The following is an 18,978-nucleotide window of genomic DNA, read 5'->3' as shown; positions in this document are numbered from 1 at the left end:
GTGTAGTGTAGTATATATATATATATATATATATATATATATATATATATATATATAAAACATCTAAATCTTAAAAACACTTTCTGCTTTGAAACACATACAAAGCTATGTTCACATTGCATTATGGTTGGATAATAGAGCTGGACATTTAGTGGTCAGGCTGATTAATTGATTACATTCAACTAATTGATTATTCTCACGTGAGACCTAGTTAGTTGTAATAATTGAATAAAGTGATAATTTGAAACCTTTATTTTGATTTTTTTATTAATTTTGTAAGCCATGACACTACTTACTAATGCCAAACAACCTTAAATTAATTTATAGAAATAATAATGGAAATGTTTTGATTATTTGGATAGTTGGAATAATCAAAAACATAAATAGTCAGAAACACTAATAATTTTGATTAATCAATTACTTTACATGTAATTGATGCTAATAGGTAATAAAGTTTATCACTTAGCTCTTTCAGCACTACTTAATCTTTAATCACCACTACTATTAACAGTCACAAAACTAATGAACCCTGGATAAAACATAGCAAACAGCTGCTTGTTTTTATTATTATTCTGTATGCAATATATCATGAAGTAAAAATTTACTCCTGTTAAAATTATGACCATTGTTTTGTACAATATTATTTACTGAATCATTTGCAAGGTATATACTTGTTTTTTCCCTTTCATCCACAGGCTAAACCTGATGACCCAAGCTTGAACCCTGATGCTGATATCTTTTGTAGTAAGACATCAGAAACAAACTTACTTAATACCTGCACAGTCCAAGCATTAGATGAAAGGAGTGATGAAGGTAAGTGAATAGCATATTTTTTATTTGGAATAAAGCATGTCATCTCATATCCCTGAAATATGGCTATTTATGAATGTTGTTTTGAAATAAAAACTTTTCCATTGGTGAGTTTAATTAAGTATTTGGTTGGCCATTTTTAGGTCATTCATACTTTTTTCTTTACTTATGTTGGCATTAAAACATATTTTACATTAAGATTTTAATCCTGGATTCTAGTTTAGGTAACAATGAAGGGTACTTTTAAAATTAAATCACCAAGTTATTTTACGTGACTGGAATTTTATTGGATGGATTTCTTTTGTTCTTAGTTTTGAACTCTAGAATGAATGACATCTACATGAAAAATTTATAGTTGGGTCTCTCTGTCTTTGAGTATGTATTTGTTTGTTTTTTTTCATTACCTGGAATGTAATTTGTTGTCATGTTAGTCTAGATATTAAGACAAGATTTTTTGTACTATTTTATAGAATTTTTTCATTTTATTTAGTATTTTATGTTAATTACATGAAAGCCAACCCCCACTTCTTCCATACATTTTGCTTCTGAAGTTTATTATTATTTAATGTATAAGTATATGCTGATCAGGTACAAGCAGTTTACCTAGACAAAGGAATATATTTATACACACACAGTAGGAAACAAAGTTACATAACAAGAATTTGCGTAAAGCTTAATAAAAGTGTCTAGTTGATGTTTAGCTCTTTGTTTAAAATTATGGTCTTGTTACTTTTAAATAGATATACTTTGCTTTTATGGAGTTGCAATGTTTGTAAACATGAGTTTTTGATTTATTTTCACCAAATGAAATAAAATAACCCAAAACATACCCCCTCCTCTCACACTACATCTGTTACTTGACTGCTAGGGTTTCTTCCTTTGTTCATCTAAGCATTGGTCTGATTTTTTTCTTGCTTGTTCCAGCCTTTTATACCCCAGTTAACTGCCCTTGGCAGTATTTGTTTCATGACGCTCTCCACCCATGTCGGGTGTGCCTTCTGTCCTGTAACTGTATATAAGCACCTCATTCAGATAATGTTATCACCTTTTCTCGACAAAGTGTTTACCTGGGTTTCTTTGTGCTACGATCATCAGGAGATACATTCAGTGTTCTTTGTGATACCTAGTTGATTTTCATTAAAAAAAAAAAAATTGACCAAGTCGATATATGGTAGGAATTCCCAGATTATTATTTCCAGCATGGAGGCAAATCAGGTCTCTCCTATCCCACCTCTGATATCTAGCGTCATTCAACAGTCAAGGGGGTGGGGGGGGGTGGGGAGTCACTCTCAGTCGAGACTGTCAGTGATCTTATTCGTAGTGAGATGGAGACATATATTTAGTTTGGTGGTGTTCCACTGGGAGGCTCTGAGGTTGCAATTGAGAACAATTGTGGACATTCTGGAGAGAATTTATATTTGCTTTTTTCTGCACCTTCTTTTATTCTGTTGGCTTTTTAGAAAGCCACTTTGGGATAAGCTGCCTCAGGCTCTTTTTCTTCAGTTGGTCCATCAAGTGTGTGATGTTTTTGGTCTTCCCCAAGCTGCTTTTGAGTCTGCACTTTACTTGATAGCTGAAAGGTTTGGGAGTGAATACTTAGTTTTCCATCCATCCACTGACATTGTGGTTCGTGCAGGGAGGTTTACTGCTCACTTACGTGAAGGGACAACTATGACTTATCTGCCACGGTTGTCTGGAACTACATGATTTAGCTTATTACCACTTGGTGGAAACATATTTTGACTCTCAAAGAATACCACTGCTCGTAGAAATTAGGGGTTCTAGAGTGGAGTTTTGTAGGTAATCTGAATAGATCAATGCCCCCTGGTGGAACAGTGGTAAGTCAATATACTTACAACTGTAAAGTCCAACATTTTTGTTTTCCTAAAACTAAACTTTGTTAGAAGTCTCTGAGGATCACCAAGGCCATTGATGAAGAGGTGGAACTCCTGACATTGGCCTCTCAATTCATTGGTACCCAGAATGGATTCTGTCCATATCCAAGGGTTCCCCTGCTTTGTTGGAATGCCGCCAGCAGTGTCGAGGACTGTTGTATGCCTTCAGTGTCTGTTGGAGCTCAGCTCTGAGAATTTCTGAACGTGTGGTAAACCTTAACCACAGATCCTTGTCACTACAGTGCCTTGAGTCAGGAGTAGTCATTCATTTCACATCTTCACCACTATTATCTACCTAACCTGTAGGATTTCTGTCTCCAGCAGGTCCTTGGATTTCGGAACTTAGTTCTAGGGCAATCAGAGTTTGGTTAATCTGGGGGTAGAGAGAAAGTTGTGGCAGTTCTTGTGGGGTTTTATTCCCATTGGTTTGTTGGACCCAAGAAGACAGTAGATTGGTGTCCAGTCATCGATATTTCTTGTCTTTCTCAATTTCTAGATTCTCCAAAGTACACATGTGACTCATTCTTCATTCTGAGTTGGCCTTTTTTTTTTCTCAACACCTGTTTGAGACCTTTACCCCATGTGCCATGTATCACCTTTCCCTAAAAGTTTATTTCTTGTTGTTGCTGACCTACAGACGTCACAGATTGGAGTGGTTTGTGCTGATTGTGCACAGGATGCTTTATCATTCTGTCTACATCCTCAGACCAGTTGTTCTTTCCTGAAACACTGTTAGCAAGGGAAGGGGATAAATCCTTTTCATCAGTTCATCTAATCAATATTTCTCGCTTCTATGACCAATCAGATTTGAATTGTTTGTTATGTCCAGTGAGGGTCTTGAAGGTTTTGTTTCCCACACTAATGCCTTTAGAGATGCTAGACAATGATTTTTTATTCATTGGGATTATTCAGTTTCCCAAAATTTTACCTGGTTACATTGATGAGGTGGGTACGACATTGATCCATGTCGCTTATTCTGGGTTCTCTTTGAAGCAAAGAGAATTCTGTGAGTCATGTCTGATCAGATTCATCAACATTTCTATGTCCTTAGCAGCCCGATTGAATTGCTTGCTAGAGGACATTGTGTAGGCTGGTATGTGTACCTCCTCCAATACTTTTATCTCGCATTATTTGAATGATTTGGCAGTATCTTCAACTACCCTGTAGCTATTTTAACCAGGTGTCCTTGTATTAAACCAATTTTGTATTAGCAATCACTAATTCAGTATACTTTATCTAGGTTGCAACAGGCTCTGTGGAAATGAGGTGTTTCATTAGACCACCTAGAGGCTGACCAGGTGATATTACTGTATTATGCTGGACTGCCACTCATGGACTATCATGAGTAAAGCATAAGGGAATCCTGCCCTTCCCTGCCACTCATGGACTATTATGAGTAAAGCATAAGGGAATCCTGCCCTTCTCTGCCAATCATTGGATTGAATAAATTGGGTTTGGTTTGCTTTTAAAATTTAGGGAACTTGGTTCACCTATTGCACTGTTTCTAGAGCACTATTCCTCAAGACTCCTCAATGTGCATTATTTCCAACTTTCTACTATTTGAGCTAGGGAGTCCTTACCACACCCGGTTTCCAGTCACTGGGATGGTGAATAGAGGCTTCATCCAGAGTGTTAAGAGTGAATTTCTTCCACTCTTGGAGAGAGGGCAAAGATATTTTTTCTCAGATGTTGGTAGGAGGGCATCAACCTATGTGGAAGCCTACTTATGGTACCAGTTCAAATTTGATGCTCAGCTATACAGTTGGGTTGAGCATGGCCCTTCTTTTTGATCAATATTGGAAGAAGGTGCATTGTCTCCTCGTAATTCCATACACTGAATGGTCCCATCCCAGGTCCGAGGTTGTGCAAAATTTGTTCCACATCCTCCCCATAATTCCAGAGACAAGAATAATTTACCTTGCTGCTTGGTTGGGGAGTAAAGATGGATGTTCATAATTCCAGACCAGAAGAGTTTTTTCTTGTCAGGTTGAGTATGGCATACAAGATCCCATCATGCCGAGCCTGGGGTGTTGCCTTTCGAAGTTCTTCAGGTTGAGGAAAAGGTTTGTTCACTTTGGTGTTGCTTACTTTCTCATTGTGATTCTGGTGGCTGAGAATGCAGCACTTTATGATCACAGTTTGGGATCCACTCATAAGTGTATATATATTTTGCAGTCCAGTTGCCCTAGCCACCAACATGGGATACAGGGACCATGGCTCTATAATTCCAACCCTAAGCAGTGGAACTTTGGCTATCTGGTTGGGGCCTGGCCATTAGTGATGATAAATCATGTAAAAATTCCACCCACAGTACATGAATTAAGTTTAGGGTGAAGAGCATACCTGTTTTGGATGTTGTGTGGTTCTCCTGCTAAGGTGCCAATCTTTTATTATATGCAGATACTGTCTGTATGGATAATGCCCTCACTGGCTTCACTGCTCTTGAAGCAAAAATGTTTTTCTAATAGTACTTGCCTCCTATCACACTCTTCTGCCCTTCCTCCCTACTCAGAGCTGGTGTTAGAGACTGCAGATTGAGTTGGTCTCGAAAATGTGATAATATTATCTGAATGAGGTGCTTATATACAGTACCAGGATAGAGGGTGCACTGACATAGGTGGAGAGTGTCACGGAACAAATATTGCCATGGGGTATAAAAGACTGGAGCAAGAGTGAAAAAATCAGACCAATGCTAAGGGATGAGTAAAGGAAGAAACCTTGGCAGTTGAGTAATAGGTAAGTATTACTGGAAATACATTTTTTATTATAAAAATGTTAACATTCATCAAATCTGATAAGTTTAGTTAATTTTACTGTGTAGTGAATATGATAGGTGGGAACAAAATATTCTAATGACTTAAGTCTTTATTGAATATTCTTTTTGTTCTTCCAATTCAAATAATATGCATAAATAAATTGACTGACTGGCTACTTAATTATTTTCTAATTACAATTATGATATGTTTTAAATAAAAACATTATTACCATTATTGTTGATAGCAAATATTAGACAAAAAAAAGTTTTTTCCAATAAAATGTGCAAATGGTGACCTTTAGAAGAGATCTATGATATGAAAGAAAGGGCAATTCCAAAATTACTTAAAAACAAAAAAGAATGTGAATGAGAGTAGGAAGATTAATACCATGTTAAAATAATTTAATGAGGAAAAATGTTATGAAGGCAGCACACACATAAATGTAATGCTCAGTTGCCTTCCCTGTAGTTAGCAGATTAATCATAATTTTGATTAATCAATTGTTGAAATATTTGAAAATGTTAATAATTGAAACACTAATTTCAGTTTGCTGATTATTTTTCAGACAAACAATTTATCATAGTTTTGACTAATCATTTAGTTTATAGGACATTTATTGAAATAATCATTGCTCATAGTTAATCAATTACATTAACCTTTCAATTCATCTAACTCTGAGTGATTAAAAAATATTTTCACTGGAGAAAAGCTAACTTTGATTTATACTGCCAGTAAAAGTTACTTTACTTGCCATTAAGTTCATAAAAGTTTGGTTATTAATGGATCTTAACCTAATAAATGTTTAGTAATAAGAATAGAAATGTGAACTTTTGTAAGATTTTTCAAAGACATCTACATTTGAGGAAAACATTTAAGATTAACAATAATGTTGTGTATTTTATTTTTACCGTAAAAGTAACTTTATAGTAGTGAAACTATGGTTCATTTTGTAAAATATGAGTGGTAGAAATAATTGTGTGGTAAAAACATTACCGTAAACTTACTTTTAGGGCTACACCTGATGCTTGATATATAGACTGTTTGTTACAGACACAAAGTCTTCCAGTGCCAGTCAGGATGCTGAACTTGAAGTAAACCAGGAAGTTGATGTAAAAAAAAATTTTATTCATAAAAACTCTGAAAACATGAACAGCACGACTTCTATGTCCAGTACCACAACTTTAAGCAGAATGGACCATTCTCACCAGGATCAGACCTGTGATTCACCATATATATTTTCTGGTAAGAGGTGCTTTCTGTGATATCAGTAACTCTTATATACTGTAGGTAGGACCTTATAAAATTATGCTTAGGTGTGTAATTGATTTGATTTGGCCAAATCATATCATATTGCATTCTCAAGTTTACTTCTTTGAATTATTTCTTCTTCATTTTTTTATATTCAAATTAGGTAGACTTACCTCTGAAATAATGTAAGCCTTATTGAATTGTTCTCTCTCTCTCTCTCTGTCAAGGACCACATGACTTTTGATGCTTAATGCCCTCACCCAAAATTATCCACTCTTCCACCTTTTAAGCAACTTACTATACAAGTGCCAAGGGAACTACACAATTCAGCCTTCCTGCCATAAGTCAGGTTTTTATTATTGACACTCATGCTGTAAACTTCACTATTTCATTTGCTCTGCTCTTGCATTCTGAAGTCGCTGTTCAGTGAAGCAGAAAATTCTATAACTTTTTCAAATGTTTTGGAGGCCCTGTTCACACAGTCTTCTTCTAGTGTGCAGAGAGATCCTGTAGCTGCATTTTAATAATCAGTAGTGTATTAGGGCTAGTCAGGTTTTCCAATTGTGTAGAAGCTCATTTTGTAGGATATCTACCTTATCCTAATGTTGAAAGTCCCAACTTTTGCCTAAGCCTCTTCACCTTCTTTGACTGAAGAGTTGGATTTGTCTATAGTCCTAATCCTGAAAAAGCTATGCTGCTCTTTTGTCACTTTTTTAACAGATGCGTACTATTTTAAATCTTGAACTGATTTATGTAATACCTGATGGTGCTAGAGTTATGTTAGATGACCCAATTCTTGAATCCTTTATCTTTCACATTCTACTGACATTATCTTCTTTACTGATGCTTTCAGACATGAGCAGTGTGTTAGCATTTTTCACATTCCTTACATTCAGCATACAGTTGACTTTTTGTTATAATCTTCTTCTACAGCTCATCTTTCTTTACATATTCTAGACCTGTTTATCATTCTTGGGGGGGGGGGATATTCCATGTGGTCTTCATTTTCTTCTTGTCAGTTACCTACCTTGCATGATATGATTTGTTATTTTAAGACTTTCCTTTCATTTTTAGTGCAGTCACTGGTGATTGCTTACTCTCATTCATCCATTTCTTTATTCAAAATCAATATTCTGTTTTGTAGTCTACGTCTCTCAATGAATTAGTATCTTTTATTATGTGGCTTTCATGTTCAGGAGAAGTGCCTTAACAGAAGCTTATGTTATTTCTGATTATCATCATCATTTGAGACAGCCAGCAGACAATACTTGTCCCCTTGCCTTTTCTCCTTTCTAAGTCTGTTTGGATATCCAGGATACTTAATCATATCCACCTCTTGCTTATTTTCCCAATGGCCACTCACATACACAGTATACCAGTTAAATGGCCAAAAAGAAGTCTATCTGTATTACTTCTATTAAAACATTGCATCTATCACTCTGTTTCTAGGTTCTGCTTTCTGATGATGCTTTGCTTGATCACATCACTCAGAATTTGTGGTCTAGATATTTATCTCTTCTCTCCCAGAGTTCAACATCTGATGATCCATTTGTCTTGTATTAAAACATTCTTTGGCTCTCTTTCTTTTCAGTGTGGGTATTCTAGCTTACAAGATTTCAGAGGCAAGTCCACCTGAATTGAATTTTCTATATTTAGAATTAAAATAAATTTCAAGCAGGTACTTACCTCTGAAATACATTCCCACACATCTCCCCACAACCACAACTGAGAAAAATGTGTTATAATTTTGTGATTTAAAAAAAGTGAAATCTGATTTGTGGCAGTAAAAGTAAACATATGTAGTTCTTTTGGGATTTGTGAAGTAAGCCATGTGGAAAGTGGATAACTCTGGGTAAGATGACATATGTAGTTCATTGTATCAAGGACATTCAGAATCAAAAGTCATGTGGTGGCTGACTGAGAGAGAGAGAAAGACTGAACAAGAAAAGGCTTACAATATATGAAAAGTAACTGCTTAATACTCAATTTAATTTTAAAATTGTAAAAATTAAATAAAATTCCATACTGAAAAATGTTTTCTTGATAAACAAAGTGATTGTACATTTTCTTTTAAGGTTCTCAGACAGGAGAAGGAACTCCAGCTTTACAGGAGCTGAAAACTATGTTACAGAGACAATTGGAGTATTATTTTTCAAGGTAAGAGAAATAGTAGTTAACTCTTTGAAAAAGAACGTTTTCATTTTTACTGCTTCAGGAAACTAATTCTATCATTTATTTTGTAATTTTTTCAGGAAATGTTGTTGCTTAACATTTGCTTTACCACTGAAAAACAAATGCCCTTGTATCAGACTTTTAAGTTTTCAGATTCAGAAATTTGTGCCATAAAAGATGACTACATGGAAAGATTGTGAACAGAAATTGAAAGATATGTTCCATTAAATTGTTTGATTAAATTATTTAAAAAAAATATTTTCTCAACAAACCAAGCCTTTACTGAATTTGGTCTGTTTTTGGTTATCGTATACTTTGAAATTAAAAAGTAAATATTGAAGAAAGAATTATGATTACTAATTAAAATTTAAACTTAACTTTTCACCCAACTTTAACTGGGTTTGCTAGTACTATAATGTTTTCAAACAATGATATGGCTCCAATTTTGCCAGTAATTTCATGTGTAGTTGAAAGTAATTTTTCTTGAGGCCATTCAGGTTTTAATTTTTTCTGAAAAGAATGAAGTTTAAGAGAGTTGTCCTAGCTGTTAACAGATTAATAATTACAGGATGTACCACGTTAAATTAACTTTGGGTTTTGTATTATAATGAAGCTGTTTGTTGTTACTCAGGTTGTTAGTTTATATAACAAATAATAAATATTATGAAACTCATGTTAATGTACATAGGTTGTAGGCACAAATATTCAAAAACTGTAGAATTAATAGACTTAGTCATTAAAATGGTTTCACAAGTGAAGACAAGAATATTGTAAGAGAAATATGGTTCTGAACTTGCATAGCTGGTAGATTTTATGATTGCTTATAGTTAAACTGTATACACATTTTGATTAATTTTTTGATTGTTTCAAGTTTTAATTTACATTTATTTGGTTTTTACCTTTAAACATGAATAAGTTTTGGGAGATTTAATGAAAAATTGAAGTAGAATTTGCTTTTATGTTTTTAAGTTTTTCTACTTTTTAAGGCTGTTTTATGAAAGGATTATTTAGTTCAAACTAATATCAGTGTGGGATTTTTTTTTCTCTCTCTCTTACTTTCCTTTAACTTCTTTTGATAGATGTATATATATGTGTGTGTGTATATATATATATATATATATATATATGTGTGTGTGTGTGTGTGTGTGTGTGTGTATATATATCAACATGAAATAATTTGATTGTATTACAGAGAAAACCTGGCTCATGATACTTTTCTCGTTTCACAAATGGATAGTGATCAGTATGTCCCAATCATAACTGTTGCTAACTTTAACCAAGTGAGGCGTCTCACAAAGGACTTGAAACTTATTGTGGATGTGTTGAGAGGTAGGTTGTGATTATTTATATTAAGGAGCAGATTTTCCATTTGTACACCTTTCACAAAATTTTTTGTAAAACAACAAACTAACTTTTACAAAATTCTTTATTAAATTTTTTTCAGTTGTGATAAGTCTTTTAAAGATATAGATTATTAACTAATTTAAACTTATATATAGGAATATTATGTATAATTTGCTAAATGAACATTAAGAAGTAATTGTTTGATAAAATAATTGGTATACTGTTGTTGATTTACGGTGTAATTTTTTTGTTCTTATCAGATTTTTCCTGATTTAAATGTCTTAAGAGTTATTTCAGTGAAAGATATAATAAATTGTGATATTTTTACACTTTCCTAAAATATATTGGCTTCGGTATTTTTATATCAGTACATTATTTTGTTTTCAGCATCAGTAAATACTTATTATTTTATATTAGAATGTTCCATTAAGATCCTGTTTTGTTTAGATTTAATTATTTCTAAATTTCTTTTCACACTGGATCATCAGAATTAGTTAATTTAAGTTGGTCCATCAAATTGAAACATTTGTTACCCTTGTGTAAAAGTCTTTGTTGTACCTTGTCTCGTAGACATGCACACACACACACATACCAAATAAGAAGTATTACTCTTTGAATTCTTTAACAACAAATAGCATGCCTTGTTGTGTTTAGTTTTTATTCTAAATATACATTATGAAAGTAGTTCCAAGTTAGAGTTTCTTGATGCAGTTATGGTTAGATGATCTTGATCCTCTCAAGAGCTTAGAATTCAAATATAATTTCACACATTTCTACTGTCATTAGATTTCTTTTTTTCATTTTAGCAACTAGAAAGTATCTTGTAGTTCAGCTGTGAAAAACTAAAGTGAAATTGGTTTGGACCCATAAGATTGTAGTTTAAACAAAAGCGTCTAAATCAGTTTTTGTTTTACACTTGTGATAAAGGGGGGGGACACCTATGAAAGGATGTAGGTGAACAAATTATCTCGAAAAAGAATAACATTATGTAAGTATTCTTAATTATTATAAAGCTGGTTATCTTATAATGAAGTAAGGCATTGTCAGACGTATCCCATGTTTTAGTTCTGTAATATCTAGCATATTCTTCATTGCAGTTGTTAATGCATAAGCTTAAAACTTTTACTTGGATAAAGAAAATTCATTAAAGTGAGTGCAGAATACAGTGCTGTGAAAAATATTACTTTTTTATTGTGACACAATGAAAAACCATTAAACTACTATAATTAAAGCAAGCTAAACTAATGCACTAAGAAATCTTTTGAAGTATTGAAACCTATATATCTTTAAGATAAAGTAATAAGCTATAAATATATGTCACTTTTTGAAAACTAGAATCACCAAATGTAGAAGTTGATGAGGCTGGTGAGAAGGTTCGTCCAAATTACAAATGTTGTGTTTTGATTCTTCGTGAAATACCTGAAAATACTGCAATCAAGGTATGGATATTATAGTATGATATAAGGCTATCTTTACTTGTTAAAAACTTGTTCAGGTGTTGGTAGAGAAAGGTTTTGGAATTTGTGAACTACTTTCAAACTGCTAAATTTTATTTCATAAGCTCTTGCATATTTACTTACAGATAATGTTGTAATTACAAATAATTAAGAAGTTGTTATAAATTTCTGTGCTTAATTAATAACCATATGAAGCTGTAAGTTGTTACATGTAATAGAAAACATTTTCTATTACGACACCTTACCTCTTCTCCCATAATAGCTTTTCTTGATTATTACTGTCCTCTATATGCTCAGTTTTCACACACCACTAACCTTGATATTTCCACCTACAACCACATGTTTTGATGTGGTACTGCTGCGCTGTAGCATGCAACAACCCTCCACCAGTAGGGGTGTTATACACACTCCTAGTGCAGCTGACTCTCTTTATGCTGTAGCCCAATCTTCTCTTCTTGATTTGGCATTCAAGTGTTTGGTTGTATCTCTTGCCAACCTTATGTCACATGTTTGCAATTTTTTTTTGTTCATAGTTTGTTTTTCAATTTTCTGCAATTCATTGCAAACTGAATTTTTTCTTTTCCAAGCCATTGTTTTGCGACCAAGGAGGTTCACTTACAGTGTGTAACCCACTTGTTTTATCGTGATGAATTCAGAGTATAATAATAAAACTTCAGCTGCTATCCATGCCACTGACCAACCACCTGTTACTGTGGCTTTTGGCTCATTGTTTTCGGCTGAGGAGATTTTGGCCCTTGTCCACCAGGAGTTGGAATCTTTCATGCAGTCTGAGTGTTCTCCTGAATCTTAACCAGTTTTCCACTGTCTCAAGGAGACTGGGCAGGATTATGAAAATTTGGACTGTCTTTTTCTCCTCCATCCTTTGCTGTGCAGTCTCGACAACACCTGTTGATATGCCTTGACCTTCATCTGCTTTTCTGGATGTGGTGATACAGGTATAGTATGTTTTGTCTTTGTCTCCTTCACTTTTACATGACTCCCCTTCTGATTCTTTTGTTTTTTCTTCCCTCTCCTGATATTGGGATCCATGTCGATCAGTTGTGTTTGCGAATCAGCATGCCTCATCTCCCACTTCTGAGTCTCATGTGTTGGCTTATCATTGTTCTGTGAATCCCTTCCTTGTTTTGCAGCAGTTGGATTTATTAATCCTTTTGAGATGAGTCACAGGTGAAAGGCCATGTTATCTGGTTTGTTGACTCGCATTAAAAACTTTATTGAACTACTATTTCATGAATAAATTTGGTAGATTGGAGATTGTGTGGAGTCTGCTTGCCTGCATAATTCCCTATCCTCACTGTTGAGATGGACTAGCATGAGTAAAGCAGGGAAGAGATGGCTGCTCATCTCTCCATTCATGGCTAGATCCTTAAGTTTTGGCCTGCTTTTAGAAATAGGATTCCGCAGTCACCCATTGCACTTTCTCCAGTGTTGCATTACTCTGGACTCCCTAACACTCTTCCCTCCTCTCTTTCAGTGCAGTATGGGAGTCCTTGCCACTTACCAGCTCTTAGCCACTGGGGCTCCATCCCACTCAGTTGAGAGTAGGACAGTGGTATTCTGCCGCTGTAGCTGGTGTGTACTCTCCTCCTACTGTGGACCTGATGTACAATTCCAGATGCCAACTGGTTTGAACTGATGAATATACCTTATCAGATTATCAGATATGTCACCTTCTCTGTCCATTTGGTGGCACGATCATTCATCTAGGGTGAGAAGTATACCTGATTCAGAAGTGGTGTAGCCTCCCATGTGCGTGTTTCCTCTTCATTGAGGTGTCACATTCCATTGGTTCTCTTTAGATGGTTTCTGGAGGGTGCTCTTCTTGGTACTTTTGCACTGGTTTTTCTGCCATGTAAATGTGGGATTCTAGCTATTATGTGAGAGGAGGTAAGGTATCATATCGGAAGCTATAATTTTCCTACACTGAAAATGTATTTCCGATAGCTATTAACCTTCTCTCACACTTTCCATCTTTCTTCCCCACTTCTGCCTAATCTTGAAATGAAGATTGGGTTCTACAGCATAGAGGGAGTCAGCTGCACTAGGAGAGTATGTCACACTCCTTTTGGTGGAGGGTTGTCGCATGCTTATTTGCATGCTACAGTACAGTGGTACCATGTCAGAACATGTGGAGATAGGTGGAAGTATCAAGGCTAGTGGAGAGCAGAAACTTCGCACACATAGGAGGCAGTAATAATCGAGAAAAGCAATTATGTGAAAAGAGGTAAGTATTGATCGGTATTACATTTTCAGTGTAGGAAAATCATAACTTTGCTTATATACTTGTATAATTGAAAAACACTACCATCAAGATCAAAAGTTCAAAGATTCACCAAAGAATGTCAGAGGCTACAGAGTTTTATACAGTAGTGTTTGAATTAATATACTGTAGAAAAGATACAGATATGTCATTTTTAATAGAGGTAAGTATATGAACAGTACACTTTCACACTTTTCATTTGCTAAATCTAGTTGTTTTGCTTATTTCCCAGAGTTAGTTCTCATAATAAACAAATGTGCTTTGACTTAGTTTAGTCAATACTATGTAAGATCATAACCATTCTTTACCATCGAAGTTCTCAACATTTTTTGGAAAAATACCTTTTTTGAAATAAAAGTCAATAAACGTTCTTTATAAGAAAAAAACAAGTGAAGTTTTTGGAACACTTTACAAAAAAAAGTGCTATTTAGAATACTCAATAAAGAACTGTACTTCAGTGAATTTTACTTAATTTGTAAGGATAGGATATTAAGTCCAGAACATCAGAATTTATTTCAAATGGATTGTTAAATGCTTATTACAAATTACTGTTGTAAGAGTAAAGATGGAAATTACAAGTCTGTCATTCTATAACAGAATCAGCATTTAGGTTATGCTGTAAATAATTTATTTTCCTGATATTATTACAGTAGATTTATTATGAATAAATATAGATTGTTTATTGCATCTGTTATATTTTGAGAGTTTTAACTTTAGACTTTATTTCTTTAGTCTTTGAATTAATCCTTATTCTGTATGTTATGCATTCACAGGATATTGAGGCTTTATTTAGTGGCACAGAGTGTCCTAAGTTTGCAAAGTGTGAGTTTGTTCACAATGATAGCTGGTATGTAACATTTGATTCTGATGAAGATGTACAAAAGGCATACCGCTATCTCCGAGAAGAGGTTCGCACTTTCCAGGGTAAACCAATCATGGTGAGTTAGAATACTATTTATATGCTCTTTAGATGTTTGTGCATCTTCTATTAACACTAAAGTATGATTTTGACATCTCCATGCAAAAAGTAATATTTAATTTGATTTCTTACGTGTGTTAATAGGGAACTTGATGCATCATTTTTAAACAGATTTTTTAGAAACAAATCATCATAACATATAGTTATTTCTAATGATTATGAAGTCACTATATTTTTCTGTGTTTGATTGATAAGTGAAGTTAGAATTTTTGCATCTTAAAAAAAATATTCCCTTGTGTATTTGAAAAACAAAATTGGCAAAATACCAATGAGGCATTAAAGAATCTCGGAAACTACAGTTTTAAACATCAGTTTACATTTGGCAGTTTTTAAATCATACACGAGGTAACATTTTTTGAAATTCATATTTTGTGTAAAAAATTTTGATGTGAAAATATAAATCTGAATGGTTTAATTAAATTGTTTGTAATTAAAACTTTCATTAAAAGTAAGTTAAATATAAGACTTGTATATTAAGTTTGAAAGTGCTGACATGATCTATATTTAGGTGTTCACATGTTGATATTGTGTGAAGGGGAAAGACAGTACTGTGTTTGTTGTATGCAAATTTACAAATCATAAAATATCCCTCCAGTTGTAGTTTTGTCAACCAAACAGAGTAAAGAAACTTATGACAAATAAGAATAATAGAGAATGTAATAGAGTTGGGTAATTTGTAAGCTCTTTGGAGAGGGTTGGATTGAATTGTATTCTTGGTCATGAGTGTAATGTAAGTTTATGTAAATTGAAGGTGATGTAGGTGTATATGTCAGTATTTGATTTGAACTTACTCCTGGTGATGATAACATAGAGCACTGCCAAACATATTGCCTTTTTAGGGCTGTGTCCTCTTTTTAATATAGCTAATTTTACTCTGCAGTGTAACCTATGTCATGTAAAATAATTGATCATTCAAAATTATGATTAAGTCACTTAATGCCTTGAAAATAATCAACTATTCAGAATTAGTGTTACTGTTTTTTACACTCTACGTAATTGAAATATACTCGTTTTGATTACTCATTTTCAATTAATTCAAGGTTGTTCAATTTAATAGATCAGTGTAACGACTCACAAAAAATAACACACTATTTGAAATTAGTGAAAAATACAAACTTATTATGTACTTCCATGTATTACTATTTTTGATTTATTACAGTCTCAGTAAAAGTAATTGATTATGAAATTCCACTGCTCAGCTAAAGTAAATACTACTCAGTGTTTTTCAGATATTGTTGAAGTAGTGATTTATGTCTTGTAAAACATAAAAAGAAAAAACATTATATACTAACTCGTTTATTTATTCCATATCCTCTGATCATCAGAAACTGATCATTTTTAAAAATTATTTCACAACACTTTTTCTTTAAATTTTTTTTATTCCTAGTATTATTGGTATTATGTAACTTTGTAAACTTACTTGTTTTGTATGGGCTTATGGTGTAAATTCTTTATTACCTCTGTAGAAATTCTCAGTACTTTAATATTATTTCCAGCATTAAAAAAATCAGTCTCTTTAATAAATGTTAATCCTTTAAACCGATAACAATGATGTGCTGCAAAGTGCAGCACATTGCACAATTCTCTTCATATTTTGTTCTAGAAATAAAACAAGTTTATAAAATTGTTTAAAACTTAGAAGAACTTTGAGAAAAATAAAACATTACATTTTTTTTCCTCTAATTTCTAATAAAACTTCGTTATATAATTTAGTTAGCTGCACTCAGACTCTGAATAGTTCACGTGCAAGGTGATTTTCATTTTAAGTATAAAAATATTATTTATTATCTTACAGTTTTCACGTTTCACTTGCATAATCTCTAGAACCTCCTAAATGAAAAGAAAAGTTTTTTTTTATAAGTAAATGTTTATATTTTATTTTCCATTTTCTCTACCATAATACTAAGTTTAGCTGTTATCATCAACATACAGTTCAATGAATGCTTGAAGTTAAGAAATAGAAATATATACATACCTTTTAACTCTTCATTGAATAATCTTAAAGCATGTTCTTTCGGTCGTGTGCATAATTTCATGTCTTTACCTTTTCACTTCTGGTTTATTTTTAATGTTTTATTTTCCTTTCCTATTCTTTACTGTTCATTATTTATGTTGACACACATCAATGAGTACTAGTGGATGATAGAATGGTATGTATGGCAGAGATACCTATGTTTGTGCAAAATATTTTTATATATGCTTGATAAAGAAGCCTTGCAGAACAAGGGGAAGTTTTGGTTATTTTATGAAAATTATTAAACCATTCAAATATGAATTTAAAACATAAATAATATGTCATTGAAATATAGAAGTAAAACCTAAATACAATTTAACTGTCTCTAACTGTAACATATTTAGGTTAGAAACAACTGCTCAGTAGTGCAAACAGTCGCATCTACCCAAGGATGACAACTTGGTGCCAATTTCAAAATAACAATTATTGGATTATAGTGTAAAATGAGCTCTTTTTAACATCTATAAACATGTACAAGTTGAAAGCACATGCAACTTCTAAAGCCCAGCGTTAAACTATAGAAGGTGGTGTGGCTCCTCTCAGGAGTTGACAAAAATGTATTTCTTGTTTCAACTGCAATCAGCAAGGTACTTTGAATCATACATGTCAAAAAGGCAAATAAGCAACACTCTTGTATAGACTCTCATGTACTTAACTATTTTCTTATGTTTAAAGCTATGCTTCACCAAATTTCGACGTTGTTTATAGCTTGTGCATAATGTGACACAAACATGCAAAATTTTCATTACTGCTTTCAATATTTCTTTTGAAATAAAGGAATATAACTAAGATAATATAAAATTTTGAACTAAAATGTACTTGAGAATAATAATTATTTTGTTAAAATACATTGATAGTAAAGTAGTTTAATTAAATTTTCAATGTAACTCAGTGACATGAGCAGAAAGGAGTTTAAAAATGCATTCCATTATTGAAGGACTAATTCTGAGGTTGTTAAGAATAAATTTAGAAGTTTAAAGAATGATAAAGCTCCTGGGCTAGATAATATTTACCCAAGAATTTTGTTTGCAGGAGGTTATGGATTGAATATTACACAAAATCCCCTGTTCTCTCTAGTGATCTAGTATTTATTTTACTTCTTATACTTCTAGCATTACAATAATAAACTAGCTTACCATTAAAACTACTTTGTTTCTACACAATACTTAAGTATGTTCTTTTCTTTATTCTGTGTTTTTTATTTTGAATCTTCCCATTATTAGGTTTATGCTGATTCCTTTCTTGATCAACTCCACACTTGCACCTACATGCCTCATCCTCCTTATATTCTTGATTCCTTTGCCCTGATTTCCATCCATTCTTCCTTTCCATTTGTAGATTCCCAGTTTTTGGAATTTCTTTTGCCTGCTTGGGGAGCAGACCCCTTGTCATCTGTTTCAGGGTTTTTAGCATCTTTGTCTTTTTCTCACCACCCTTCTGTGCTTTGTTTCTTCCCTCCTCCTTTTATCTGAGGCATTTCATTGTGCTCCAGATAGGTTTTCTGGAGTGGTTTGTTCCCTGGTCTTTACCATTAACTTGTACCAATTTTGCTCTCTCACTCTTACTTGATTCCTGTACTGTTGGGACTTGTTTGATCAAAATGCATTCCTCACTTATATATGCCTGCATTCCTTCATATCTCCAGGATCATCATGAGGCTCCCATTTGTTGCCCAGTTTTCAGTGGTCATGTTTCACTGGAGACCTGAAATGAAGTAGCATGGCATCATTCCTCTTTATCTTCCATGGTTTTTGTCTTTCTCAATCTCACCCTTTGACTCCTGTTCCTCAATTGGATCAGTCCAACCCTTCTCTTCCTGTTCCAGCTTTTAGGCCTTCTTTGGGTTATTTACTCTCACCTCTTGGTGATCCCCCAGTTGACCTAGGACTGGCCTCCAGTTACTGTCTTATCATCTCTAAACTGGTTTCTGGTCATTCCATGGTTCTGAAAAGAAAACTTATTTCTTCGTTGTTGGATATTTGACCTGGTTTATGGGTGACTTCAGTCGTTATGTTGGACATC

General features: G+C 33.5%; 1 protein-coding gene across 3 annotated transcripts in view; it reads left to right on the top strand.

Annotated features, from left to right (window-relative positions):
* The window catches only part of LOC106459000 (la-related protein 4-like), a 105,053-nt gene that overhangs the window by 48,622 nt on the left and 37,453 nt on the right, over window positions 1-18,978 (top strand). For all 3 annotated transcript variants that reach the window (XM_013918565.2, XM_022385371.1, XM_022385373.1), the window contains 6 exons: window positions 696-813; window positions 6,512-6,703; window positions 8,785-8,866; window positions 10,074-10,210; window positions 11,561-11,664; window positions 14,737-14,901. In XM_013918565.2, coding sequence (XP_013774019.1) covers window positions 696-813; window positions 6,512-6,703; window positions 8,785-8,866; window positions 10,074-10,210; window positions 11,561-11,664; window positions 14,737-14,901 — 798 coding nt within the window. The remainder of the gene's footprint in view (window positions 1-695; window positions 814-6,511; window positions 6,704-8,784; window positions 8,867-10,073; window positions 10,211-11,560; window positions 11,665-14,736; window positions 14,902-18,978) is intronic.

This window comes from Limulus polyphemus, unplaced genomic scaffold (assembly GCF_000517525.1).
Source record: "Limulus polyphemus unplaced genomic scaffold, Limulus_polyphemus-2.1.2 Scaffold544, whole genome shotgun sequence".
Lineage (NCBI taxonomy): Eukaryota > Metazoa > Arthropoda > Merostomata > Xiphosura > Limulidae > Limulus > Limulus polyphemus.
Note: the sequence above shows the minus strand (reverse complement) of the source record. Positions and strands in the feature narration are given on the sequence as shown.